Source organism: Rhinopithecus bieti, unplaced genomic scaffold (genome assembly GCF_001698545.2).
Source record: "Rhinopithecus bieti isolate Rb0 unplaced genomic scaffold, ASM169854v2 scaffold_14454, whole genome shotgun sequence".
NCBI lineage: Eukaryota > Metazoa > Chordata > Mammalia > Primates > Cercopithecidae > Rhinopithecus > Rhinopithecus bieti.
This window is the reverse complement of record NW_016808228.1, coordinates 1,783,963-1,811,540: the sequence shown is the minus strand read 5'-3', so window position 1 is coordinate 1,811,540 and position 27,578 is coordinate 1,783,963. Positions and strand designations below refer to the sequence as shown.

General features: G+C 39.4%; 1 protein-coding gene across 2 annotated transcripts in view; it reads right to left on the bottom strand.

Moving 5' to 3' along the window:
• Positions 1-2,282: 2,282 nt before the first annotated feature.
• Positions 2,283-27,578, bottom strand: part of TMOD3 (tropomodulin 3) — a 78,903-nt gene continuing 53,607 nt past the window's right edge. For both annotated transcript variants that reach the window (XM_017886166.1, XM_017886167.1), the window contains 7 exons: positions 23,747-23,869; positions 22,028-22,117; positions 16,884-17,014; positions 14,297-14,404; positions 10,847-10,990; positions 9,138-9,282; positions 2,283-2,748 (listed from right to left, as the gene is read on the bottom strand). In XM_017886166.1, coding sequence (XP_017741655.1) covers positions 2,714-2,748; positions 9,138-9,282; positions 10,847-10,990; positions 14,297-14,404; positions 16,884-17,014; positions 22,028-22,117; positions 23,747-23,869 — 776 coding nt within the window. In that variant the 3' untranslated portion in view covers positions 2,283-2,713. The remainder of the gene's footprint in view (positions 2,749-9,137; positions 9,283-10,846; positions 10,991-14,296; positions 14,405-16,883; positions 17,015-22,027; positions 22,118-23,746; positions 23,870-27,578) is intronic.

Below are 27,578 nucleotides of genomic sequence, written 5' to 3'. Positions count from 1 at the left end.
CTAGTTATCAACGGATTGACTTACAGGACAATGCAAACGAGGATGCCTGACTGAAAGTCTAGGTGACCAATTCTTTCTGGTAGCCTGAGATGCCTGCTCCATGTCTGACTCTCAATCTTGCTGGAACTGTGCAGTCTCTATAAAACCAAGTACAATCAAAAAGCTGCATATGGGTGGGGGGAGGGGAAGAGGGGAGAAGAAGAGAGGGAGGGAGAGAAATAGGGAAACAGAGAAAGTCGGAAGGGAGAGGGATGGAGGAAGGGAGGCAAGAAAGCAAGCAAGTGAGCCTTGCTAACTTAGAAAAATATCAGTGGCCTTTAACTGACAGGGAATAGTGCAAGTTAATCTTTGGCCCCTATAAAACATTGGATATTGATTTAAAAAAACAAAACAAAACAAAACCAAAAAAACCAAACCAAACCAAAACAAAAAAACCAAAGAAACATATCACAGTTCTTATGAGGGAAGCTTAGCCTATTAAGAAGGCTTATTACCACAGCACACAAGAAGCTGCCTTGCTTGTTAGATAAACTGTCCAGCCCAAGCCAAAATAGCAGACATATGGCAATTCAATTTCAAAAGTTGTTTTTGGTTTTCTTTTTTTTTGTTTTCTTTTTTTTTTTTGAGACAGGTCTTGCTCTGTTGCCCAGACAGCAGTGCAGTGGTACTAACTCTCGCTCACTGCAACCTCCATCTCCCAGGTTCAAGCGATGTCTCCTGCCTCAGCTCCCGAGTAGGCCGTGGGATTACAGGTGTGGCACCACACACCGGCTACATTTTTTGATTTTTAGTAGAGACAGGGTTTCACCATGTTGGCCAGGCTGGTCTCGAACTCCTGACACTTTGGCTTCCCAAAGTGTTGGGATTACAGGCATGAGCCACTGTGCCCAGCCCAAAAAGTTAAAAAAAATTAATAATGATTAGCCACCTTGGCTCCCTCAGAAATGAGATTTTTCCCTTCAGAAACATCTCTGTAAATGATACGGCCAGGCCTGAATTTTGAGGCCAAGGTTACCTCAGATTCCATTCCTCCCTGTTTTCTGCAGCTGTAAATGCCTCTGCCATCTCCTGCTCCAGGGGCTGCCCTGAGACAGAACATGAACACAAGTCCAGATCCTCTTCCCACCAGCATCAGCTCTGCAGTCTCAAATCAGTCTCCCGACCACAGTACTCTAGTTCAATTGTTCACTTTAATACTTTGAGCAAGAAAGACTGCTTTTATTATAGAAATGACTTTTATAAATATGGACGAAAGTATAAGATGAAAGGAAGCATATACTAAAAATCAGATTCATGAAGAATAGCAGTTTTCCTTCTTGGCTGGAAGATCTGTAGCAGTGATTAAATACTGTATGCAATTCTGCACTGCAAATAGGAACTTCTTGATACTGTGTAACACCAAGTAATTCACATATATGCTAGCTTCCAATTGACTTACAGTAACCATCAGTTTAAACAACTGTTTTTGCAAGTGCCTCCTACTGGAACTCTATCATATTCATTATCTTTGATTTCATTGTTTAACAGTTTTCTTTTTTCTCCTACCCTACATAATTAAGAGTTGGCTGTATACCTTTTTTTTTGGGGGGGGGGGGGGTGGAGAAAACAGCTTTTATTTTTTACTATTAGCTTTCACAAAAATTTAATAATGCTCACTTTATTAAAATGAAACACTGGAATGAACTTAGACCTCACTATACTTTTTTTTTTTTTTTGAGACGGAGTCTTGCTCTGTTGCCCAGGCTGGAGTGCAGTGGCCAGATCTCCACTCACTGCAAGCTCCACCTCCCAGGTTCCCACCATTCTCCTGCCTCAGCCTCCGGAGTAGCTGGGACTACAGGCGCTCGCCACCTCGCCCGGCTAGTTTTTTGTATTTTTTAGTAGAGACAGGGTTTCACCGTGTTAGCCAGGATGGTCTCGATCTCCTGACCTCGTGATCCGCCCGTCTCGGCCTCCCAAAGTGCTGGGATTACAGGCTTGAGCCACCGCGCCCGGCCGACCTCACTATACTTTTAAACAAAGTATGTAACCTAGCAAAGCTGATGACTTTGTTTTAAGAAAACCTGGGTGTTGCTGTGTCTCATCAGAGAAGTGCAGTAAACTGGAATGCACAGATGACCACCCTCTCTCCCTGGAGACTTGCTTTAGCTCCAACACAGATGACCAGATTTTGAGTCAACTGTTTTAAAATTCTGGCATTTTGTTCTCTTCATAGAGAAAAATCACACCCTTGCAAAGTTCATGTATTTTAAAAAATTTTAAAATTTAGAAAAGTCTCCAGGTCATGGAGTGAAGAAAACACTGAAGTGTTTTATGTCTAAATGAAGCAATAACAATTCTGATACCAGCAATATCCCTTTTGATTTAAAAAAGATTGGTCCTCACAATGTTCAAATTATTCTACATAAATGACCTGTGAAATTTTTTACAATTGTATTTTTTTGCTCAAGATTCATCATAAATCATTCAATTAAACTAAATTAAAATTGATTTCAGCAGAAAGTAGAAATGTTTCAGAATATAAAATATGACATTATTGATTTTACAATTTGAAACTGATAACAACTTAAACTAAAAAATAAAAAAAATGCATGTCACTAAAATAATTTTTCCAGTCTTTTCCCTTCTACCTAGGAAAATTTTACATCTGATGTCACCAACATGAACCCTTGGTGATCTTCTGAAGTCTTCCAACGATTACACCTTGGCAGACTTACTGGTGATCTCCTTCAACTCGTCTCTTGCGCACTATGAGAAAAATAAAAGAAACTATGTTAGAAATTCCTATTAGTTTTTACAATGGTAACTTGCTTATAACAAGCAAGTTTCTGCATAAGTTGTAAGTTCTACAAAACTGAAATGTCCATTTCCAGTTCACATGACCATTAATTAAAAAAACAAAACCTACTTCCCATCATTCACCACTGTCATTTACTTGTTGAGAACCAAGGGGCTTCAAAACAAGAACTACATCCCTAAGCTCAACAACTCATAGCTGTGCTTACACAGCAGCAGCACTAGAAATCTAAAACAGAAAGGTCAGCAATCATCTACAAGTCATTTGTTTTTATTTTTAACTTTGTAATTTATTTTATTAATCAAATAGAGATTAGGTCTCACTATCTTGCCCAGGCTGGTCTCGGACTCTTGGGTTCAAGTGGTCTGCCTGCCTCAGCATCCCAAAGTGCTGGGATTATAGGTGTGAGCCACTGCGCCCAGCCCAAGTCATTTGTTTATTGAAAAAGTACACACTCAGGTTTAAAAAAACAGCTAATAAATTAGTGTGTTAAATTTTGAAGTGACATTCGGGCAGCTGGGGTTAGAACATATTAAAAGTAGCTATTTGCATGCTCTCCTGATTAGACACTACAATGTATTTCCTTAGGCTGTAAAAGAATATACCAAAACATTTTGTCATTTTATAGGTAAGTGATTTGCTACTGCTTTCTGAATTTTCCTTCTCTTGCTTCCTGTAAAATAAACCAGTTCAGGGTCTGATAAAACAACAAATGCAAAGTAATGAAAATCTCAGACCCTGGTAATATGGCGCAATCACTTCTGGCTACCATAAACTTTGGCTGCCTAAGTGGCCAACTCGCTCAGCTTATGCAGCAAAGAATGGTACATGTATGTATCTGAGACTACCAGCCTCTTCCTGGACTGGTGATGCCAAACTACTCAGAGGTGTTCTCTAGCAGCAGAACAAGGTCTTCAACTTCAAATCTTGCTACCTGCACTCTCACCTATCAGCTACTAGACAGCATTCACTGAATGCCACCAATTCAGGACTCTCAGCCTGTGGCCAGCTCCTAGAGAGGACAAAAACCACACGTTCCAGAGTTGGTGACAAATAGAGTGAATCATAGCTCTGTCACTTCTGTAGTATGTATTTTGGCCTAAATTGGCTGTTTGACAGAGGAACTAGAAGCCAACAGGTGCACCTGGTGTCCTGGCCAGGCCATAGATACTCTGCTCTTGTGCTACTCTGACTGCTGGCTTCTGTTTGTCAGCCTTTAATAGGTAAGACCACACGTTCAGATGACGTATATAAAATCTTGTTCAGCCATAGGATGGGTGCTCGCTTGAAAATAAAACCAGGAGGACTAAAGTATCAGGTTCTCACGAACATTCTTATATTTATCTAATTAAGTTTGCCCGACTCTAAGTTTATTTTATTTATTTATTTTTGCCAGAACTCAATAAAAATAGGGATTGCTTCATTAATGTGTGTGTCATCCTTGCAAGGGGCCATGCTCATCTTCTCTGTATCATTCCAATTTTAGTGTATGTGCCGTCAAAGCAAGCAACTGACTCTAATTTTAATCCATGCTAACAAGGACAAGTTTCATGTGTTCACTGAAGTATCAAAAAAAAAAAATTAAATGGAGACTTGAGCCCTCAAATATCAAATCATGTATATAGATCTCTGAAACATATAGACATGTCTGAAAGGCAAACTTCAGATAATTCTTTAGGGTAGAACATTTCAAATAAAATTTTGAATTGCAGCAGGGTTTGAATGTTATTGGCATACCACTTCAGATGCTAAAATGCATGCTATAAAAAAGGACAGAGTGCAGCAAACAAAAAAGGTCTAGAAAATGGAATATGTAGTTAGCTAGTGTAAAGATAGTAATGTGAGACTCAAAGGTAAGTAGAATATTGCATGTATACCATAGAACCTCTTTGCTGTTACAGCTGTGACACTTCTTAGCTGGAGAGATGGAGAGTAGGTAGAATTATTTCAATGAATAGCTGAGACTAAGAAAACAATGAGAGAGGGAACGATGTTATCAAAATCAGAACTCAAAGATCTGATAAAGCCCCCTCTACAAGGTGAAAAAGAACTATATGCCCAGGAGATTCTGTACAAGTTTCAAGTATTGTTCTTTGATTATCTCTTTTGTATTAGCACATATCAGGCTGCTGAGACCAGTATGTCAGAAAACATGGTCTTCAGACTTTCCATCTTTATCTACTAGGCAGAGGTCAGAGTATACAGCTGAAAAAAAGTTAAGCTGAGTGGAAGAACGAGAAGCTGCTGCTGCTGTGTGCACAGCAGAGGACAATGGGGCAACGGGCCATTTCTGCCTCCTCTTTCTCACCTGGTGCTCACCTGTTACCTTCCAGCAATTCCTCAACTCATCCTCTAGATGGCAGGCTTATAAATTTTGCCCTATTAACAATTCATTGGATCTGGTCCAATTTCTTTCCAAAACACACTCCACTGACATAAGTTGTCAATACATCATCATTAGTTAACTGCGAATGTCCTAACTAACCTCATTTTCTAACTCTAAAAGAGCAATAAGGGCAGTGTTTTTTTTTTTTTAAAGTATCTTAATCATGTATTCAGTGGTCTCTAATGGCTCTCAAACACTTCCTGCATAAAATCCAAATAAATCCAAGTTCTTTAACCATGTAATTTTAGTGTATTCTACCAACACTCCCTCTTAAATCTGCTGATATCACTTTTTTTTTTTTTTTAAGACAAAAGTCTCACCCTGTCGTCCAGGCTGGAGTGCAGTGGTGCAATCTCGGTTCACTGCAACCTCTGCCTCCCGGGTTCAAGCAATTCTCATGCCTCAGCCTCCTGAGTAGCTAGGATTACAGGCACCTGCCACCACACCTGGCTAATTTTTTATTTTTAGTTTCATCATGTTGGCCAGGGTGGTCTCAAACTCCTGACCTCAGGTGATCTACCCATCTGGGTCTCTCAAAGTGCTTGGATTACGGGCGTGAGCCACTACACCCAGCCTTGATTTGCTGATATCACTTTTTAAATGTTAGCTTTAAACAACAAGTACTTATTGAAAGTTTATTCTGGAGCCAGCATCATGATATAAGAGTCAGTTCTTAAAATCCACAGGCTGTCATCAGCACATAAATAACTTGCTTGCTCTCAAATTTGAACTTTTATCTATAATTGCCCTATCCAGAAATGTGTTTATTGTCATTTCATGCCTGAGACCCACGTCTGAAAATGTAGTTTGGATCAGAATGAAACAGCGTTTAAGTGGGAGTCTACAGAGTTCCCAGCACAAAGCTGCTTGCTTTCTCTCGATTCTGCTTTGGGTCAGAACACAGCTTCTTCAACATGGCCTTCTCTTCCTCTATAACACCCCACTGTGCACAGCTATTCAATTGCTCAGTGCCAACATAAAGCAGTCTAGGAAGTGGTTTTCATTTGCCCAAATCTCCCTCACTCTAACACTGTACATTTCTTTCCTTACAGAAATGCAGGCAAAATGCCTACCAAAACAGGCTTCACAAAAAAGCACAACTGCTGAAGCCTTGCAAAGGTCAGCACCCCTGCCATGACATTTATGGGCATTCACTGTACTGCTCCTGGAGGGACAGTTGCTGGAATCACTTGCCTCCTGGAGGGAGGTAAGTAACAGAGCTGGTTGGGGCTTGTTAAGTTGGTTTCCAAGGAGAGGAAAAATGGAGGATACTTCTGGCTTAGTTTGTGGCCATTTAGGTACCAGAAAATTGTAACTTTGAGAGAGTTCAAATTCTACCACTTATTTATTCACTTAACCCAGTTTTCTTAAGTACCTATTGTGTGTCAGGCATGGTTTTAAGAGAGTTGGGATTCAATAGTTGGACATGGCCCCTGCCAACAACATAGTCCCTGCCCTCAAAAAGCATCTAGTCTTTGGAAGTAAGACTATTACATATAATTAATTTTCTAAGTAAAAGGCAATTTAAAAAATAGGACAAATGCTGTGTTAAGTAGAGGACATATGGGGCACACCTGCTTAAGACGTATAACAATGATGAACTCAGAAACTCAAATATCCACTCAACACTGGAGAAACAAGCCAGGGTTTCTGAGTGTGAAATGACTTCAACCCAAATCCCATCATAGACTAAATCAGAACCTCTAAGGAAATTCGCTCTGTCACTTTTCTGTAGTGTGTTTTTTGGCAAGTTAGTTAACTTCTTTGAGTCTCAACTTATCATGCATAACAAGAGAACAACAGTATCTGTACCTCGTGGCTGTGTAGTGCACTAATGAGAACAAAGTAAACATTCAACAGAGCACTTGGCTTCTTTATCCATCAAAGTAGGGTTATGTGATGGTCGTGAGGCCCTGGTCAACCAACTTTTTGGGGTGAAGAAAGTCATTTTAAGCCAATAATCTATGTGTTTTTAAAGCTCTCCAATTATTTATGAAGTCCAGCTAGAACTTCTTTACGAAGTTCTCTTAAAACACTGCTCTAAGAAGCAAAATTAAATGCCTGAAGGAAAAAATAGAAGCTAACTAGTGAACCAATACTAAAACAATTAGCATGACTTTGCAAACTACATTTGGAATCAACAATACACCAAAACACACCAATTTTCTATTTTCTTTTTTTTTTTCGAGACAGAGTCTCGCTCTATGGCCCAGGCTGGAGTGCAGTGGCCGGATCTCAGCTCACTGCAAGCTCCGCCTCCCGGGTTCCCGCCATTCTCCTGCCTCAGCCCCCCGAGTAGCTGGGACTACAGGCGCCCGCCACCTCGCCCGGCTAGTTTTTTGTATTTTGTAGTAGAGACGGGGTTTCACAGTGTTAGCCAGGATGGTCTCGATCTCCTGACCCCGTGATCCACCCGTCTCTGCCTCCCAAAGTGCTGGGATTACAGGCTTGAGCCACTGCGCCTGGCCAACTCAATTTTCTATTTTCAAAAGCAAGCAGCTAACATCTCCTCTGGGAAACCATAGTGATACAAAGGACAGAAAGAGTTGAGCTAATATTTTCCACAGTGATCTGGAATAAAGAAATGAAGTGCTATTTTTTTCCTGCTCCAGAAACTTTTACAGAATGCAAACTCAAATATGGCTGAAGCTTAAGAGAATGGCAACACTTTGAAATGTCACTCCTTTTGAGAAGTCTTGTTTTACTTCTTTTCTAAAAGGCATCTTTAAAAATACTTCAATGGCAAACATCCTAGTTTAAAAGAATCAACTTTTGGAAACATGTAGAAATAAAATTCTAAGCACCATATTCTTTAATTCAGCCTTGGCTGGAAAGTCTATTTCAAACAGAAGCCACAAGCCTCAAGCAATTAAACAGGAACCACAGGAGAATGAGAGATTACTGACCTAGATGTATGCAGCGAGAAGACAGTTTCACAACAGTCCTGTTAGAAAGATGAGCAAACACCTACATACCAGACTACAAAACCTGGGTGAGGGCCCAGGTGCGGTGGCTCACGCCTGTAATCCCAGCACTTTGGGAGGCCGAGGTGGGTGAATCACAAGGTCAGGAGATCAAGACCATCCTGGCTAACATGATGAAACCCCGTCTCTACTAAAAATACAAAAAAAAAAAAAATTAGCCGGGCATGGTGGCAGGCGCCTGTAGTCCCAGCTACTTGGGAGGCTCAGGCAGGAGAATGGCGTGAACCCGGGAGGTGGAGCTTGCAGTGAGCTGAGATTATGCCACTGCACTCCAGCCTGGGTGACTGAGCAAGACTCTGTCTCAAAGAAAACCAAAAAAAAAAAAAAAAAAAAAAAAAAAAAAACCAAAAAAAACCACCCAAAAATTAGCTGGGCATGGTGGTGCACACCTGTAGTCTCAGCTACTTGGGAGGCTGAGGGAAGCGAACCACTTGAACCCCAGAGGCGGAGGTTGCAGTGAGCCGAGATGGTGCCACTGCACTCCAGCCTGGCAACAGAGTGAGGCTCCGTCTCACAACAACAACAACAAAAAAACCCGGGTGAGAAATATAATTATTCTCTATTTTATATATTTCTATATTCCATATTCTATCATACAAAACTGAATTTCTAGCTGGGTCTCTGATTAAAAGGGCAAAAAAACTTTCCTTTAATGTTGAAATCTTTGTTTCAATAGTTCCAAGGACTGATTTGTAACTGAGAACAAATTGTTTGTTGTAGAAAACTGGTTACTTACAACTATGAAATATGCTTGTCACAGGAAGCTGACTTTACCCATTGACCCAATCATCACAACACCCTCACTTTAATTGAACTAGAATTCAATCGGTATAAAAAGGACCATGCAGATTTTAGAAACAAAGGCCAAATAACTTTTGCTAGAATTTATTCGTAAGAGGGAAAGAAGTTCCCTCAATACATTAGCTTATGATAGAACCCAGAAACTCGATCGATACTGTCTATGTCTTACCTAAGTCATTGTTTTTTGTTATAGCATTAGCTGCCCTGGTTCGTGGTCCCTGCTGTGTAAACTGATATCCAAATTTAAGGATATTTGTATTTTCCTCAAGCATCTTGGCCATTTCCAATTCTACAGCTGTCCCCAACTGCTGCCTCTGGAATAATTAGAAAAAAAAGAACAATATTAATAAACTAGATCAAAATACTTTTCTAGGTATATTAAGACATTCAAGCACATGCTGATTCTTTGATATCTTTAAAAAATGTTCCCAATTCCTACAACATATACATAGTTCAGTAGTTCCAAGGACTGATTTGTAACTGAGAACAAACTGCTTGTTGTAGAAAACTGGTCACTTAAAGTTATGAAATGATTGTCACAGGAAGCTGATTTCACCCACTGACCCCATCATCACCACAGCCCCCCTGGAACTTTACACGTGCACACACACAAAATAAACTTTTTAAAGTTCAGTAATATGATCATACAGACATAAAAAAAGTGTGAATTACTACAATGAGATACACTTCTACCCACTAGGATAAGTATAATAAAAAAGATAGATAATAACAAGTGTTGGCAAGAATGTGGAAAAATGGGGACATTGCTGGGAGGAATGTAAACTAGTACAGCTACTGTGGAAAACTGTTTGGCTGCTGCTCAAAAAGTTAAACATAGAGTTACCATGTGACCCAGCAATTACACTCCTAGCTATACAGAGAAATGAAAATCTATGTCCATATAAGAGTTTGTAATGAATGCTCATAGCAGTATTATTTCTAGTGGCCCATACGTGGACACACCCCAAATGGAATAGAATATTATTCAGTCATAAAAGAACGAGGTACTGATGTATGCTACAATACAGATGAACCTCCAGAACATTATGCTAGGTGAAAGAAGCCAGTCACAAAAAGATCACATATTGTTTGATTCCCCAGATACAAGCTGTCCAGAATAGGCAAATCCTAAGAAACAGAAAGTGGATGAGTGATTGCCAGAGCCTGGTGAGAGTGGTGAATGGGGAGTGACTGCTAAAGGGTATGGGGTTTCTTTGTGGGGTAATGAAAATGTTCTGGAATTAGTGGTAACGGCTGCAAAACTCCACAAATATACTAAAAACCATTTAGCTGTATACTTTCAAAAGTGAATTTTACTGTATGTAATTATATCTCAATAAAAAATTAAAACATGGATTAAGAAGCACTGGGTTAAATTTTAAGACATAATCCTCTTTTCTACCTTCATAGTTTACAAAAGTTATTTACTTTGAAGGACTGAAGGAGACATTTACCAAATATTTTTTCAAATAACTGGAGTTATTTTTTCAAATAAAAAAATTAATAGCTACTCTGGATGGAAACATTGCTAACATGTATCTCTCTGCCTCTTACTTACAAAGACCCTACAATGTGGACCTTGCCAGCACAGAGCTGAAAAATTGGAAGGTGGACTAGGTCACAGGTAAGAGTCCTCTCAAACTAGATAGCCATCTAAATTCTCTTAAAATGATCTAGGGAGAGTATACACCTTTACATTGTATACACTGTTATATACATTAATCTTCTAGATACCCCAAATGTCCGCTCTCCATTCAGCCCAGCATCTTTCAACAGGGATCCCTGACAGCCCTCCTCCCATCCCTATCCTGAGTCGCCAAGCCCTACATAGCAGTGTGGACTGTAGCTTCCTCGACGTTATTATTGTAGAACATTGACCTGATTGTCAATCTTGAGCTCTGCCAGGGTTTCATTATCTCTTAACGCATCAATCAGTGCCAGAATCCCAACTCCTGTGATAAAGTTGGACTCCACATTTAAGCTCTTCAAAGTTTTGTTCACTTTCAGCATTTCTGCAAAAGCCTAGAAATTAAAGAAAATATTAAGAGATTAAAATTTGATACAGTACCTACTACATATTGTACATGTCATAAACAAATATATTAATTAACATAACTGCCTTAATGTTTGTCATCAGTTGTTTCAGTTTGACACAGTAGCCCATAGCTCTCACAGGTACAGTTGTCCCTCAGTACTCATTTGGGATTCGTTCCAGGACCACCTGCAGATACCAAAATCTTCAGATGCTCAACTGCCTTATATAAAATGGCATAGTATTTGCATACAACCTGCACACATCCTCCTGTATACTTTTCATTATCTCTAGGTCACTTAATATACCTAATACAATGCCTACACATCACTTCATTTTTGTGGATTCAACACAGTACCTGGCATACAGCAACTTCAGATTTTGCTTTTAGAAATTCATAGAATTTTTTTTTCCAAATATTTTTTATCTGAAGTTGGTTGAACCCATGGATGACTATATCTACTTTTCTTTTCTTTTTTTTTTTTTTTGAGACAGGGTCTTGCCCTGTCACCCAGGCTGGAGTGCAGTGGCATGATCACAGCTCACTGCAACCTCTGCCTCCTGGGCTCAACTGATCCTCCCACCTCTGCCTCCTGAGTAGCTGAGACTACAGTTGTGCACCACCATGCCTGGCTAATTTTTGTATTTTTTGTAGAGATGGGGTTTCACCATGTTGCCCAGGCTGGTCTCAAACTCCTGGGCTCAAGCAGTCTACCCACCTCGACTTCCCAAAGTGCTGGGATTACAGTTGTGAGCTACTCCACCTGGCCTGTACCTATTTTTCATATGCACCCTGTCATAATCTTTAGATTTTTTGGTCACATGTAATTCCCTGTTGGTGACATTCTCTACTCCTCATTCCCTACTTCATGCTTCTTTCTTCTGTCTCTCTCACTCTATCAGTTTCTGTGTCAGACCAACTTCATCAATGTCCCTGGAACATCTTTTCTTATTTGGGTCTTGCTGTAGCTGGACCATGTGAAGCCAAAATGAGGGTAAATTATGTACTAATTTCCAAGGCAGGGGCCAAAAGAAGTGGTCAAGGCAGAAGGCCAGAAAAGAACACAGATAACCAGAACCAGAAGAGCACAAAGGCCATTGAGAAGAAGGGGCTAATGAAATACTAAATTCCTCAAGTAATGGTATGTCTTCAATCTGCTTCTGTTTCATTTCTCATAGGATATGGCACAGTGTTAGACATTTGACTCAGTGCTTAATAAACACCATATTGATTAATTAACAGAAGCCTACAAGTGAAAAAAGAAAGAGGAGGAAGACTGGGAAGGAAAGAGAAAGAGACAGAGAGGCAGGAAGAGAGAAGAAGGGAAGGAAGGAGAGGAAGGAAAGAGAAAGAAAAAAGAAGAATGATCATGAGTTCATATAAAACAGCCCTGTAGGGGGATCAAAAGCAAGCTTAAACTACAGAAAATATGGGTAAGACCAAGCTTAAAGTTAAAGGAAAGGCAATAGGGGGTAGAGATACTACAGAAAACTGTGGCTGATATCTACACACTTGTCCTTTCTATTAGCAACAACTAGCTATGTGACCTGGAACAAATCCCTTATCCATACATTTATTCAAATATTACTGATGGCCTATTATTTGATTAGCCCTGTTCTAGAGATTCAGAAATAAAACATATTGGTCCCTGCCTGGCAGAATGTTCCTTCTAGCTGGGGAGGGACGCAGATAATAAAAGTAAGCAAAGTGCAATGTTAGAGGGTAAAAAGAAAAAAGGCACAATAGGGTAGAGGGGGAGTACTGGGGTGGAAGTGGGGTTGGCATTTTATATGGCATGGTCAGGAAAAGCCTCACCTAGAAGGTGACTTTTGAGCAAAGAGTCAAAGTGATAAGGCGAAGTTATGTGGATTATTTTAGGAAGAAAGTTCAAGGCAGAAGGAACAAAGGTACAGGCTCTGATTTGGGAGTCCACATGGCATGTTGAAGAAGGCTGTATGGCTAGAGTAGAATGAAAGAAAGGGCAAGTAAAGGAGATGAGGTTGACTTATGTGAAGCCTTATAAGGCCACTGAAAGATTTTGATTTTTACTATTAATGAGATGGGAAGCTGCTACAGGGTTCTCTGAATAGGAATGAGATAATTTAAGTTTTAAAGAATCACTCTTGGTGCTATGTAAAGAATTGACTTTGGGGTAGGTAAAATAGATGAAGGTAACTCAATTAGGAGGCTGTTGCAATAATCCAGGTGGGAAAAGATGGTGGCTTGGGTCAAGGTGGTAGTTGTGAAAATGGTGAGAAGTGGTTGGATTCTGAAATATTTTGAAGATAGGCTAAAAGTATGTTTAAGGTTGCAAGAAATGGATGTCAAGAATTATTCCATTATAATTTTTTTTTTTTTTGCTGAGCAATGAAAGATTGAAATTGCATTTAGTAAGATAGAAAAGAGCAGAGAAAAGCAGGCACAGGATGGAAGTCAGGAGTTTGGTTAAGGACTTACATGTAAGATGTAAATTAGACATCCAAGTAAAGCTGCTGAGGAGGTAGCTGAACATGAACACAGAGTTCAGGAGAGAGATACAAACTGTAGATAATCACACTGGGAGGCATCAGCAAGTATATGGAGATAATATATATATTTCTGAGATTACCCAGGAAGTCAATATAGACTGAGAAAAGAAGGACCAAGTTCTGGGCCATTCCAATATTTAGAAGTTGAAGAGATTGGAGAAACCAGTACAGGGCTCTGAGAAGGACCGTCCACTGAGGTAAGGGGAGTCCCCAACGGAGTGAGTGATATTCTCAAAGCCAAGTGAAACAGAAGGTTTATACCATGATCAAGTGGGATTTATCTCAGGAATGAAAGGTTGGTTCAACATATAAAAGTCAATCACACCATACTGACAGAATAAAGGACAAAAACCATATGATCATCTCAAGAGACACAGCAAAAGCATTTAACAAAAATCCACCACTAAGGATCCATAAATGGAATCCTCTGAAGATGTTAAAATAATGTGGTAGATCCCTATGTATTGATACAACAAAACTTTAAAGATAAAACGCAGAGTGAAAAATCAAGTTGCGGAACAGCATACACTACATAATTCCATTTATGTTTTAAAACATTCATAGGAAGGAGGGGAAGCTGGGAGGGGAAAATTCACAGGAAGGAAATACAGGAAAAAATAAACAGAAAAAGGTGGTAAGTAATATACTGCCTAATAGTGAGCTAAAAGATTAACTATAAAAAAGGGGTAAATCTCATTCATAAAAATCACCACTGTAACACACCCTGGTTGTGTCATAATTCTGATATTCTCAAGTAGCTTACTTACAGTAGCAACAGGGTCATTGCTCCGGGTGGCTGCAAGACTGAAACATTTCACATGTGTGTTGGTTTCCAAAGCCTTTGCAAAATCTTTTAGGGTTGGAATTGGGATATTCTTGAAAGACAATAATATAAAACATTATTACATTTCAATTTTCATTATATTTAGTTTCCATTAATCAATTTTTTTTTTTGCTTTAAAATGTATTCAGAAGTTATACAAACTCATAAGAATTAGTCTACAAATGAAAACAAACAATGCAGCTTCCTCCACATTTATCTGACTTATCTATGATGGAGCATTTGCATAAACTACTGACTCAGAGCAGAGCACATATCACCATTTCTCTAGCACTTAGATTAAAAAAAATTCTCACCTTTCATTATTCTTTTTATGTATGTATTTATTTATTTATTTTGAGAGGGAGTTTCACTCTTGTTGCCCAGGCTGGAGTGCAATGGCACAATCTCAGCTCACTGATACCTCCATCTCCCGGGTTTAAGCAGTTCTCCTACCTCAGCCTCCCAAGTAGCTGAGATTACAGGCATGCACCACCAGGTCCGGCTAATTTTGTATTTTTAGTAGAGATGGGGTTTCATCGTGCTGGTCATGCTGGTCCCGAACTCCTGACCTCAGGTGATCCACCCTCCTTGGCCTCCCAATGTGCTGGGATTATAGGAGTGAGTCACCACTCCGGTCCTTCATTATTCTTTTTATATGAAAATAAAAGTGGATTTACTTTTCTACAAGGAGAGAGATGAAGGAGCCCATCTCTGATGGAGTATGATTCCTGAGGCAGACAGACTGTTCTCAGTCACTTAGTTTAAGCTACAAATTACTAAGAGAGATTAACCCTACACTACTTGAAGGAGAGAAAATAAAGTATTGAAGATGCTGGTTTCTCTCAGTAGTATCTGAGACTTCAATTCCCCTTAGCCTGGTTATTTTCAGATCATTACTGTTTATTTAGAGAAAGGGATACACAGGGACCAAATTAAAAAAAATAAAAATGGGCTGGGTGCAGTGGCTCACACCTATAATCCCAGCACTTTGGGAGGCCAAGGTGGGCGAATCACTTGAGGTCAGGAGTTCAAAACCAGCCTGGCCAACATGGTGAAACCCCATCTCCACTAAAAATACAAAAATTAGCCAGGTGTGATGGTGGGTGCCTGTAATCCCAGGTATTCAGGAGGCTGAGACACAAGAATCGCTTGAACGTGGGGTGAGGCAGAGGTTGCAGTGAGCCAAGATTGCAGCCTGGGCAACAGAGCGAGACTCTGTCTCAAACAAACAAACAAACAAAAAAGTGAGTAATCAACTATGAATATAAGCTTTCTCTGAGGTTTTCCTTCCTCCACTCACAGGAAGGATTACTCCCTAGAGGAGCACAGAGGCTTTCTTCCCTAGGCTCGTGATTTCCAGATGCTCTCCTCCCCTTGTTCCCCAGTTCAAAAAAATCAAGTTTTAAAATGAGGAATTTATAATGAAGCTATTACACAATGGCTAATTATCTAGATAATTTGAGTTTACTCTTTGGTGATTAATTACCCCTATGCCCTCCTAATTTCTTCTTTCCTTATTCCAGGGAAGAGTTGCATTGTTTAAAACTCAAAATAAGATCCCAGAAAGCTTATTCCTAGGTGATTACTCAAGAGAATGTAAAGCATGTTCACACAAAAACCTGTGTGTGAAAGTATACAGTGGCTGTATTAATAACCATCCCAAACTGGAAGGAACCCATATGTCTACCAACTGATGAACAGATAAACAAACTGCAGCGTATCTGACACACTCACCAGGAATGAATCTCAAATGCATTATGCTAAGAAGTCAGACCCAAAAGGCTACATACTATAGGATTCCATTTATATGACATTCTGGAGAAGGCAAAATGATAGGGAAAGAAAATAAGTCAGTGGTTATCTGGGGCTAGAGCTGAGGGGCAGAGAATGACTACAAAGGGATATGAGATAACTTTTGCAGTGACAGATATATTCTACATCTTGAGTGTAATGGTGATTGTACAAAATTGTATGCACCTGTCAAAATTCATAGACCTGTACACTAAAAGGGAGAATTTTACCATATTTAAATTTTACCTCAAAAAAAAAAAAAAAAAAAACAGGTTTTATTTTATTTTTTGAGATGGGGCGGTGGCAGGTCTCACTATGTTGTCCAGGCTGGTCTCAAACTTCTGGGTTAAAGCCATCCTCCAGCCTCAGTCTCCCAAATAGCTGTGATTACAGGCATGCACCACCATACCTAGCTAAGGAACCAAATTTTACAAAAGCAAGACCCAAGAGGCTAAATGTTCTTAGAAGCGGGCAGTATTTAGAAAACCCGAGAGATTTATTCTGACAGTTTGTAGGGTTTACATTTTTAGATGATAAATTCCTCAAAAAGCAAGTACGAAAATACTATACCATAATACTTCAATATCTAAAATATGAAGAAACCTATGTTAGCATACTGGTAAGAGCAAAAACTTTACCTTAAAGTAGAAAGAATTAGACTATTTTATCAACTGCCCAGCTCTCATCCTAGGTTCAGCTGACTCAAAGCAATACAAAACCACTCTGACTAGCATACTTACCTTTATATTATTCAAATTAACTTCAACAAGATAAGCATCATTTTCTTTAATTCTCTTCAAACTCTCTTCTACGTTGGTTGGATTTGGTGGCTCATCGAATACTGGAAGAATCTTTTCACCTTTGACCACATCTGCAGTGATAAATGAAAAGAGCAGGAGTTGATACTTTTTTTTTTTTTGAGAAGGAGTCTCGCACTTTCACCCAGGCTGGAGTGCAGTGGCGCCATCTCGGCTCACTGCAAGCTCCGCCTTCCAGGTTCACGCTATTCTGTCTCAGCCTCCCGAGTAGCTGGGACTACAGGTGCCCACTACCACGCCCTGCTAATTTTTTTTTGAGACGGAGTCTGGCTCTGTCGCCCAGGCTGGAGTGCAGTGGCGCCATCTCGGCTCACTGCAAGCTCCACCTTCTGGGTTCAGGCCATTCTCCTGCCTCAGCCTGCCCAGTAGCTGGGACTACAGGGGCCCGCCACCACACCCCGCTAATTTTTTGTATTTTTAGTAGAGATGGGTTTTCACATTGTTAGCCAGGATGGTCTCGATTTCCTGACATCGTGATCCGCCCATCTCGGCCTCCCAAAGTGCTAGGATTACAGGCGTGAGCCACCGCACCTGGCCCCGCATAATTTTTTGTATTTTTAGTAGACACGGGGTTTCACCATGTTAGCCAGCATGGATGGTCTCAATCTCCTGACCTCCTGATCTGCCCGCCTCAGCCTCCCAAAGTGCTGGGATTACAGGCCTGAGCCACCACACCCAGCCTGGAGTTGATACTATTACGGTGGATGCAGATATTCACTTGGTAACATCTCTTACTTTCTCTCTCTCTCTCATACACACATATTTATTCAAGGGGACAGATTTAAAAGTTCTAGCCCCACATTTCCGAAAAGATCCTTTATGTGTTGACACATTTATTTATTTAATTTAATTTTTTTTTTTTTTTTTTTTTTTTTTTTTTTTTTTGAGATGGAGTCTCACTCTGTAGCCCAGGCTGAAGTGCAGTGGCGTGATCTTGGCTCACTGCAACCTCCTCCTCCCACGTTCAAGTGACTCTCCTGCCTCAGCCTCCCGAGTACCTGGGACTACAGGTGTGTGCCACTATGCCTGGCTAATTTTTGTATTTTTAGTAGAGATGGGTTTCATCGTGTTGGCCACATTGGTCTCGAACTTCTGGCCTCAAGTGATCTGCCTGCCTCAGCCTCCCAAAGTGCTGGGATTACAGGCATGAGCCACTGCGCCTGGCCTTGACACACATTTAAGGCATCCAAATAAAATTTTACTGAATATAAATACCAAACATATTCAATATTTAATTTATTTGCCATGTATCAGTCTTCAAAAATGAATATTTATTGTCTTAGTATATTACAAGATATTTTTATCACTCAAATATATTTGATAGCACAAGTTGATGATGCCATTTGTTTTTAGCAATATTTAAGATAAAGTACTAGTATGATAAAATCCAGCATCTCATCATTTCTCTGAGATTTGACTGATAATTGGCATAAAGGCAGTAAGAATCACAGACTTAAAGAAATACAGCCTAAATGAGAATAATAAGGTGATGGGAGGGCACATTACCTCTTCCTCCCATGGGGAGTACTCTGCAGTGGGAAAGTGGGGAGAACTTTCTGCGAGAAAGAAGGAATAGGAAGGAGGGTAGGAATAAGGAGCAGAGAGGGAGAGGAGGTAAAGGTACACAGAAGAGCTACTGAGACAGAGGCTCCAAAATTTACTGCCCTCTCTCACTCTCACTCCCTAATCTTTACCTCAGCTACTCACACGACAGGAATATGATGCTTCAGATGTGAACAACAGAGGCCCTGAAGTCCTTGAGCCCTTTCAAGAGATCACTGTGCTCTGCTGCATGTGTGTGGGGGTCCATGAACAACTATAACAGGTAAACTTTTATGGATACATTTTCTGGGGAAAGCATTACTTTTTTGTGGTCATTCAAGTCAAAGACCACAAAAGGCTCACAAACTAGTGAATGACCACAAAAGAGTAAGAGCAATTGACATGGAAAGACTGACTGGGTTCAAAATGGACTACTATCTGGCTTTTTTCCTTCCTGCCTTCCTCTAGATTTTAGGAGCAAAACTCATCTTGAGACAGGGTGCACTGATTATCCAATAAATTCCATTAAGGGTATCTTGTTACTTTCAAATGTCACACACACACAGCATCTTGAGATCAACTTAGATGAAGGTTTGAAAATTACTTTCCTGAGGTAAGGTGAAAAATCTGAATATATTTAGTCTGGAGAAGCACATATTAAAAGAAGTTATGCTAGCTGTTTTCAGATTTATCCTGTAGAAGCTGAGAAGAGACAAATTTAGTGCTGTTCTGAAAGGCTGGGTTAGAACAAGTATAGATTGCCAAGAAGCAGAACTTGGTTCAAGACAAGGAAAAGCTTCCTAATGGAGCTCTGCTCAACAACAGAGAGTCGGCTCCCTCTCACTTAAGTTCAGCAAGGTAGTCTTCAAGACAGCTAGGGAAGAACTTCCTCATTGAATGGAAAATTGAATAGTTCTAATTTTATAAAACCAGAGGATGTGTGGAATGGGGAAAGAAATCTCGAGAGCCTTGCACCTTAATGAAATAATGAATCCAGTCAATGGGATGCAGGAATTATTAAGCAAAAGGTTCATGGGAAACTTAAAAAGGATGGGTCAGGCTGCCTACATTTGAATCCTGTGATCAATCTCATTCCCCCAAATAGGAAGGATTAGATTTGATAAGCTAAGTTCTTAATATGATTCAATCACCACCCATGAAGCATTCTTGCCAAAAGGGACCTGCACCTGCACCTCATCAAGCCACTAGAACTAAAAGTTTACAGAAACACAGGTGATAGAAAAACATAAAATGATACCATAAGGTTGAAATCAGCCAAATCCAGAATGTGGAAAATTCTATGAAAAATAACCCAGTTTCTTAAAAAATAAATGGCATGAAAAAAAAGAAAAAAAAAAAGGAAAGAGGTTGGGGAGAACTGTTAAGAAATTAAGGGAGACTAAAAAGACAAACAACCAAATGCAGCATGTAACCTTTTTTGAGTCAATCATGAAATGACATTTTGGAGAGAATAGAGGAAATCTGGACACACACTGGATATTACATGATATGAAGAAAATACTATACATTTTAAACTTTGATGATGGCATCATGATTACATTAAAAGAAAAGCCTTTATTTGTGAGACACACATACGGAAATATTTATAGGTGATGTAATACAAATGAACAGGGTTTGCTTTAAAATACTTCAGGAAAAAAAGTAGGAGGGCTAGGGAGGGAGACAGAAGATGAATAAAACAAGGCTGGCAAATGTTAAAAAACAGCTGAAGCTGGGTAATGAATATATTATTCTCTCTTCTTTTATGTATGTTTGAACATTTCTACAATAAAACTGAAAATGAGAAGGGGATGGTCAAATTGCAAAACATTGTAAAAAGGAATGTTATACACATGTCTGAATGAGGTAGATGTATATACATATTGACTAGAAAACATGGTCCCCTGCTAAGTAATACACTATATAACACAGGTTAAAATCCTTACCACTGACTTTGTGTAAAATATTGTGTAAAATATTGAGGTTACTTAATTATTTTAAAATCTCAGCTTTCTCACATGCAAATTAAAGATAATAATATCTATTTCATAGAACTGTTTTGAGGGCTGAGAGTATTCCACATCCAAGAGCTGTGCACGCAACATGGCCCACAGTAAGCATTCAAAAACATTTAGTTGGCCAGGCACAGTGGCTCACGCCTGTAATCCCAGCACTTTGGGAGGCTGAGGTGGGCAGATCGCCTGAGGTCAGGAGTTTGAGACCAGCCTGAGGTCAGGAGTTTGAGACCAGCCTGGCCAACATGGCAAAACCCCGTCTCTACTAAAAATACAAAAAAAAAAAAAAAAAAAAAAATTAGCCAGACATGGTGGCGTGCACCTGTAATCTCAGATACTCAGGTGGCTGAGGCAAGAGACGTGCTTGAATCTGAGAGGCGGAGGTTGCAGTGAGCCACGATGGTGCCACTGTACTGCAGCCTGGGTGACAGAGGGAGACTAAGTTTCCCCCCCAAAAAAAAAAAAAGAAAAAAAATTAGCTAATAGAATTATTACTGAAAAATTAAGTTGCAATAAATATTTACAGTATAATCTCCCCTTTTTTTGGTAAAAAACAAGAGACTACGTATAACATGTATACATTAGTACAAACACTGAAAAGTCTGGTAGGGTATATACAAAATTGTTTTAACAGGGTGCTGTTTGGGTAAGCAGAGGGCATGACAGCTGCAGAGAGAGACACTTTTACTTCTTCCCATAAATACTTATGTATTGTTTAAATGTGCTACAAAAGCATGTATCACCTGGCTAATTTAAGAACACCCTATACATGAATTTTTTATTTGTTTTTTGAGATAGGGTCTTGCTCTATTGCCCAGGCTCGAGTGCAGTAGTGTGATCACGGCTCACTGAAGCCTCAATCTCCTGGGCTCAAGCCATCCTCCCCTCAGTCTCCCAAGTAGCTGAGACTACAGACATGTGCCCCCATGCCCAGCTAATTTTTAAAATTTTGTAGAGATGGAGGTCTACATTTCCAAAGCTGGTCTTGAACTCTTGGACTCAAGCAATCCTCCTGCCTCAGCCTCAGAAAATGAAATTACAGGCATGACCCACCACACCTGGCCGCTATAAATGAATTTCTGAAAAGCTTTGCTTTAGGCTATATAATACTTCACATCAGACTGAAAGGTTTAGGGATTGAATAGTTTTGTGGTATCTCCTGAATCTGATTTTATAATGTAATTTCTTTGTAAGTATTGTTATCTATTTCTTGAAAATTAGTAGTAGTGATAATAAAATGTCAACAAAACCAAGTTTGACTAGCTTTTTACTGTTTAGTTATTATTTAGTGAGGTAGAGTGGTTCTTATTACATTTGCTGACCCATTAAACACAAAATATTTAATACTCTATTTTCAATGGCTTTCTTGGTTAATACCACCAAATTGAAATGTCAGGTTTCAAGTACATATATATAACACATAGTATGTGAATACTTAAGCTGACACAAGGTGAAAACAAAATATATTTAATAAAGGATTAGAATTCACAAAGCATTTTAAGTACTCACCTGAAAAATGTTCTTGGTCAACACCATTACTACTTCCCATTATATTACAGAACTGTGTATTCGTTATCAAATTGTGCATCCCAAGAATTGCTATATAGAAAAATAAAGTTTTATTGTTTTAAACATGAAGAGTTTTACAATTAAAATTTCTATCATTTTAATATTCTCTGGACCTTTTCCTATAAATTACAGATCACACACACACAGAAGAACAAAATGATTAAAAATCACCTACAATCTCATTCTCATCAATAGTCTTATTATTTTTCCCCACATTTCTAAATTTACATTTCCCCGCATTTCCAAAATCAGAGTTGGAGGCAGTCTAATCCTGAATGTAAATCTATGCTTAGCTCCATCTGGTGGCTAAGAGAGAAAATGGAAAGGATCTATTTTTGCCGTTCATTAATTTCACAAGGTTTCTAGGAACATCATGTGACAAAAAGCAGATTTTCAACTTAACCTTCACATTTTAATGTATGTTAATCTCATGTCATTAATTTGCATTTGGACTCCAGTTAAGAGTAAAATACTAAAGTATTAGGTTCTTGTATGTAAGAATATGAGCACCCTTCAAATATGACAGGAGGAAATATAAATTTGGTTTTAGCTTTTGATGCCCTTGTGTACAAATAAGGCAGAAGTCAGAGGATGTCCCTGGCTCATTCCACTCTGATGAATGTACTATTTACAGATCTATCAGTCCTCAGTCCCTCAACGCAAAGACTCCTGCTCTGGCTGTGGTATCTCACCTTGACTTGTCCCTTTCCAAGGTTCTTCCCAAAGGACCATCAGTGCTACATTCAAACTTAAGAGTTCTTGGGGTTATCTGGTATGAAGAACTCCCCATGCATCACACTTTTCTTTTTTTGAGACGGAGTCTCGCTCTGTCGCCCAAACTGGAGTGCAGTGGCTGGATCTCAGCTCACTGCAAGCTCCGCCTTTCGGGTTTACGCCATTCTCCTGCCTCAGCCTCCCGAGTAGCTGGGACTGCAGGCGCCGCCACCTCGCCCGGCTAGTTTTTTGTACTTTTTAGTAGAGACAGGGTTTCACCGGGTTAGCCAGGATGGTCTCGATCTCTTGACCTTGTGATCCGCCCGTCTCGGCCTCCCAAAGTGCTGGGATTACAGGCTTGAGCCACTGCGCCTGGCGCATCACACTTTTCTATCTAGGAAAGTAGGTCGTACATGGATATGGAGGGGAAGATACTGGTCTAGATAAGAAATTGGGAATAATGAAAATAATAGGGAGGTTTGGAGTGTTTCATATACACTTCAGAAAAGTTGGGAAGGTGGTGAGTATAGCTCAGGACTGACTGTTTCAATCTACTTTCTAGTTACTCATCTCTCAGTCTTCTGATAAAGCAGGTCAGCAGTTGACCCTGAAGACTCTTTTTCGGTGTTCAGATGGGACAGCTTCTAGCTGAGCGCCAGCTGATGAAAGATTTTTAGAAAGACTTTCAAATATGACAACATGGGAAAAGGTGTCGAATAACACAATACATTCTCTTAACATAAACATTTCACTATTGAGAGTATTTAGAGAAATGAAACTCTTTATGTCAGCTTTATCGTGTAAAATGTAAAGCCAAATATGTGATTACTGATTCAACAGTACTTGCTAGGCAAAGCAAACATCTGTATAATGTATATAGGTATGTGCTGGTATTTCCCACTCCACCCCACGTTTATTCACAAATTAACTTGTTTTAGGTGATACCTGCGAGGTCACATAATTCTGTATCAGAAGCACTTGTCAAAGCTTCTTCTAATTCTGGATCAAGAGACACTTTTTCTTCTGTAAAAGTCTGTACAGGTTTTTGTTTGGGGATAAATATTTTCCCTGTAAAATAAAGCACTTTGTTAATTCCACTATTACTGCTATTAACTCATTACCATTTTATCCTTGTAACCAAAGTATGTATAATTGAACCTGAAGGAAAAGATTAACATCAACAGTAATTTTATCTCTGACATAGATTTTTAAGTTTCCAGTGTAATATTTTGGCTGTAAAAGTTGGAAAGAAAAGGTCAACTGAGAAATTTTCATCTGTGGAAATAAAATGGGCTCTTTTAGAGTAATTGTGAGTTGCTTTACAAATAATCAATAAATAAATGAAGGAATACACAAAAAAACCTATAAAACTTTAAAGAGATTGAAAAAAAAAACCCCAAAAAAAACAGATTCCAATTTCCTTTTTTTGAGATGGAGTCTCACTCTGTCACCCAGGCTGGAGTGTAGTGGTGTGATCTTGGCTCACTGCAACCTCTGCCTCCTGGGTTCAAGTCATTCTCCTGCCTCAGTCTCCTAAGTAGCTGGGACTACAGGCGTGCACCACCACACCCGGCTAATTTTTGTATTTTTAGTAGAGACGGGGTTCTGCCATGTTGGCCAGGCTGGTCTTGAACTCCTGACCTGAGGTGATCCACCCGCCTTGGCCTCCCAAAGTGCTAGGATTACAGGTGTGAGCCACCACGCCTGGCCCCAATTTCTTATTATTAAGCAACAAACTGTTACTGTCACATGGGGGATGGCAGAGACAATTATGATTCTAGAAATTCAAATTCTGATTGCAAATAAATTTCTACGTCCTGAGTGGCACTCTGAAATTTTTAGTCACTATTCCTCTAAGCCTCAATGTACACGAACAAGAAACTAGTTACTCTAGAAACCTAAAGACTTTATCATATGAAAATCATGTTTATGACCATACGTTCTATGCAAGATTGAAAATACGAAGGGAATGGAAAAATGCTAATAATTATAACTGCAGCACTAGCAGACCAAACAAGATGTACTCACACAACTTGGGTTACTAAGCTTGCATAGAACAGAATAACCAATTAAAGTTGGTTTAAACTGGTGCTTCAAAAGCTCTGATGTTCATGTTAGTCACCAGGGGATCTTACTAAAGTATAGATGCTGATGCAGCAGGTCTGAGTAGGGCCTGAGATTCTGCATTTCTAACCAGACTTCCAGATGATGCTGATCCACAGACCACTCTTAAAGCAACAAGGGTTCAAACAACATGAAGTTTTATTATCTCACTTAATAAGCCCACAGGAAGGTGGTTCTATGGATGGTTTAGTAGCTCACTGTTGACATCAAGGATCCAGGTTCCTTTGTTTTCCTCTTTGGCTATTCTCAGTGTGGAGGCCTTTGTTCTTAGGCCTTCACAGTCTCAAGATGACCTTTGTAGCACCAAGTATTATGTCCCCACACAATAAAGCCAAAACAGGAAGGAGTTCTTTTTCAATTGCCAACTTTTTTTTAAGGCTAGTCAAGTGAAGCAGTGGGAGCAGAAATGGAACAAATAAATCTGTAACTGGTTGTGATCAATTAGCTGTAACCACCACTGCACTTGGACCACCCTCAACTGCCAACTTTTACAAGAAATCCTGCGCTGCAGATTTTTCCTCTGGTCTATGCCCCAGCTGCAAGGGTGGCTAGGAAAGCAAGCATCTGTGAATGGTTGTTAAATGGGCAACTATAGTGTCTGTCCCAAACTGAAACCAAATAAAGTACTTTTATATTCCCTCAATTCCCTGAACATTTCACTATAGCTGCACTTAGACATTGTGCACATATGTTTGTCTTTTGCATGCTTTTCAAGGGGATGCTGTATGTTCTGTTCATCCCTGTATCCTTGCCTAGAACACAACAGGCAATCCAATTTGCTGGATAAACAATTTGGTGATCACCTTCAGTCCAATGGCCCCATTTTATAAAGTATAATTTAAATACATGGGCTCAAAGTCACACAGCAGAGCTAATACTAGAACTCAGGTTGTCAAACTCTTAAGGCCAGGGCTTCAGTGCTTTTTCCAATTAACTGGCAGCTTACAAACTTGATTTTTTTAGCAACAGACTCTTCCCCCGCAAACAAATGCCCACCTATATGGTGGTATGTATAACTGATATTAGTACCAAATTTTGGAATTCTGGTGACTGGATAATCTTTTATTATTGGTTCACAGGTAAAGAGAAATCCAAATCATTATGTCCTGATAATGCCATACTTTTCATAGTGGTTCAGATTACAACTAAAGTTACATACATTTCAGGGGGGCATAATTTTAATTGCCACTTCAGGATAATTACATTTTCCTTAGCTCAATCTACCAGTATTTTCAACTGTATATGGCAGTAGTTCTAAATGTTATATGCACAGTGGCTTCACTGTGAGAGCTTTAAAAAATTCTCATGTCCAAGCCCCACTCCAGAGATGCTGGTTTAGTTAATCTTGTATGCTGCATGGGCAGCTGAATTTTTTAAAGCTCTCCAGGGATTTTGATGCATAGCAGCCAAGGTTGAGAGCAACTGGATTATGGTATTCACTGACTAAACAAAACTACTCAAGCTACTTGCCACAAAAAATGATCAGTATGTGAGGTAATATGTATGTCAAATTTAACTTAGCTATTCCACAATGTGTACATGTAAAAAAAAGTTATACACCATAAACAACACAATTTTTACTTGCTAATTTAAAAAAAAACTACACAAGCTATCAAATAGCTGCCCATGTCTTATTTGAGGGACTGATGGAATCTAAAGCACTATAAAAATCTAAGATGCTTATTTTTTATAATCCTTATACACATTCCTTAAGAGGCATTATTCGTATCTAATTTCCCCATACATAAATTTTGCTAATGCTTACAAATACAAAATGAATCTCGGCAGAAAAATCGGTAAGGCAAAACAAAACTCCCAACGACCTAGAAAAATTTTTCTGTCATACAGAATTTTGCTCAATTTCATAGAGTTCTGACATAGCTTGGCACCTCTTTTGGCACTCCCCTTTGGCACTTTGGGAGGTCAAGGTGGGTGGATCACCTCAGGTCAGGAGTTCAAGACCAGCCTGGCCAACATGGCAAAACCCCGTCTCTACTAAAAACAAAATTAGCCTGGTGTGGTGGTGCACGCCTGTAGTCCCAGCTACTCAGGAGACTGAGGCAGGAGAATGACTTGAACCCAGGAGGCAGAGGTTGCAGTGAGCCGAGATCACGCCATGACACTCCAGCCTGGGTGACAGAGTAAGACTCCATCTCAAAAAAAGGAAATTGGATTCTGTTTTTTGTTTTTTCAATCTCTTTACATAATTTTTCTGTATGTAGAGATTTTTGCTATAGAGGGATTTAGCTTTTACAATATTTTTTTTAAAATACAAAAGTAATTAATATTTTCTTCTAGGTTAGTTGAACACTAATACATTGTAATAAGTTATCTTTTAATGCATATATACGAAGTTTAGTTATAGAAAAGTAGAAGTAAAGAAATTAATTTTGTAAGAAAGGATAAACTAGGAAGGACCTAAGTTAGTATTATGAATACAAAACCTTAGGGGCTCTCAGCAAATTAATTTACAGATTTATACAATCTCTTTCAAAATCTCAGTTGGTTTTTTTTTATAGAAAGTAACAAACTGATCCTAAAATTCATATGGAAACCCAGAATAGCCAAGAACACAGTTGTAAGACTTAAACTTCCCAATGTCAAAATTTAATGCAAAGCTACTATAATCGAAACAGTGTTGGTGCACTAGGAA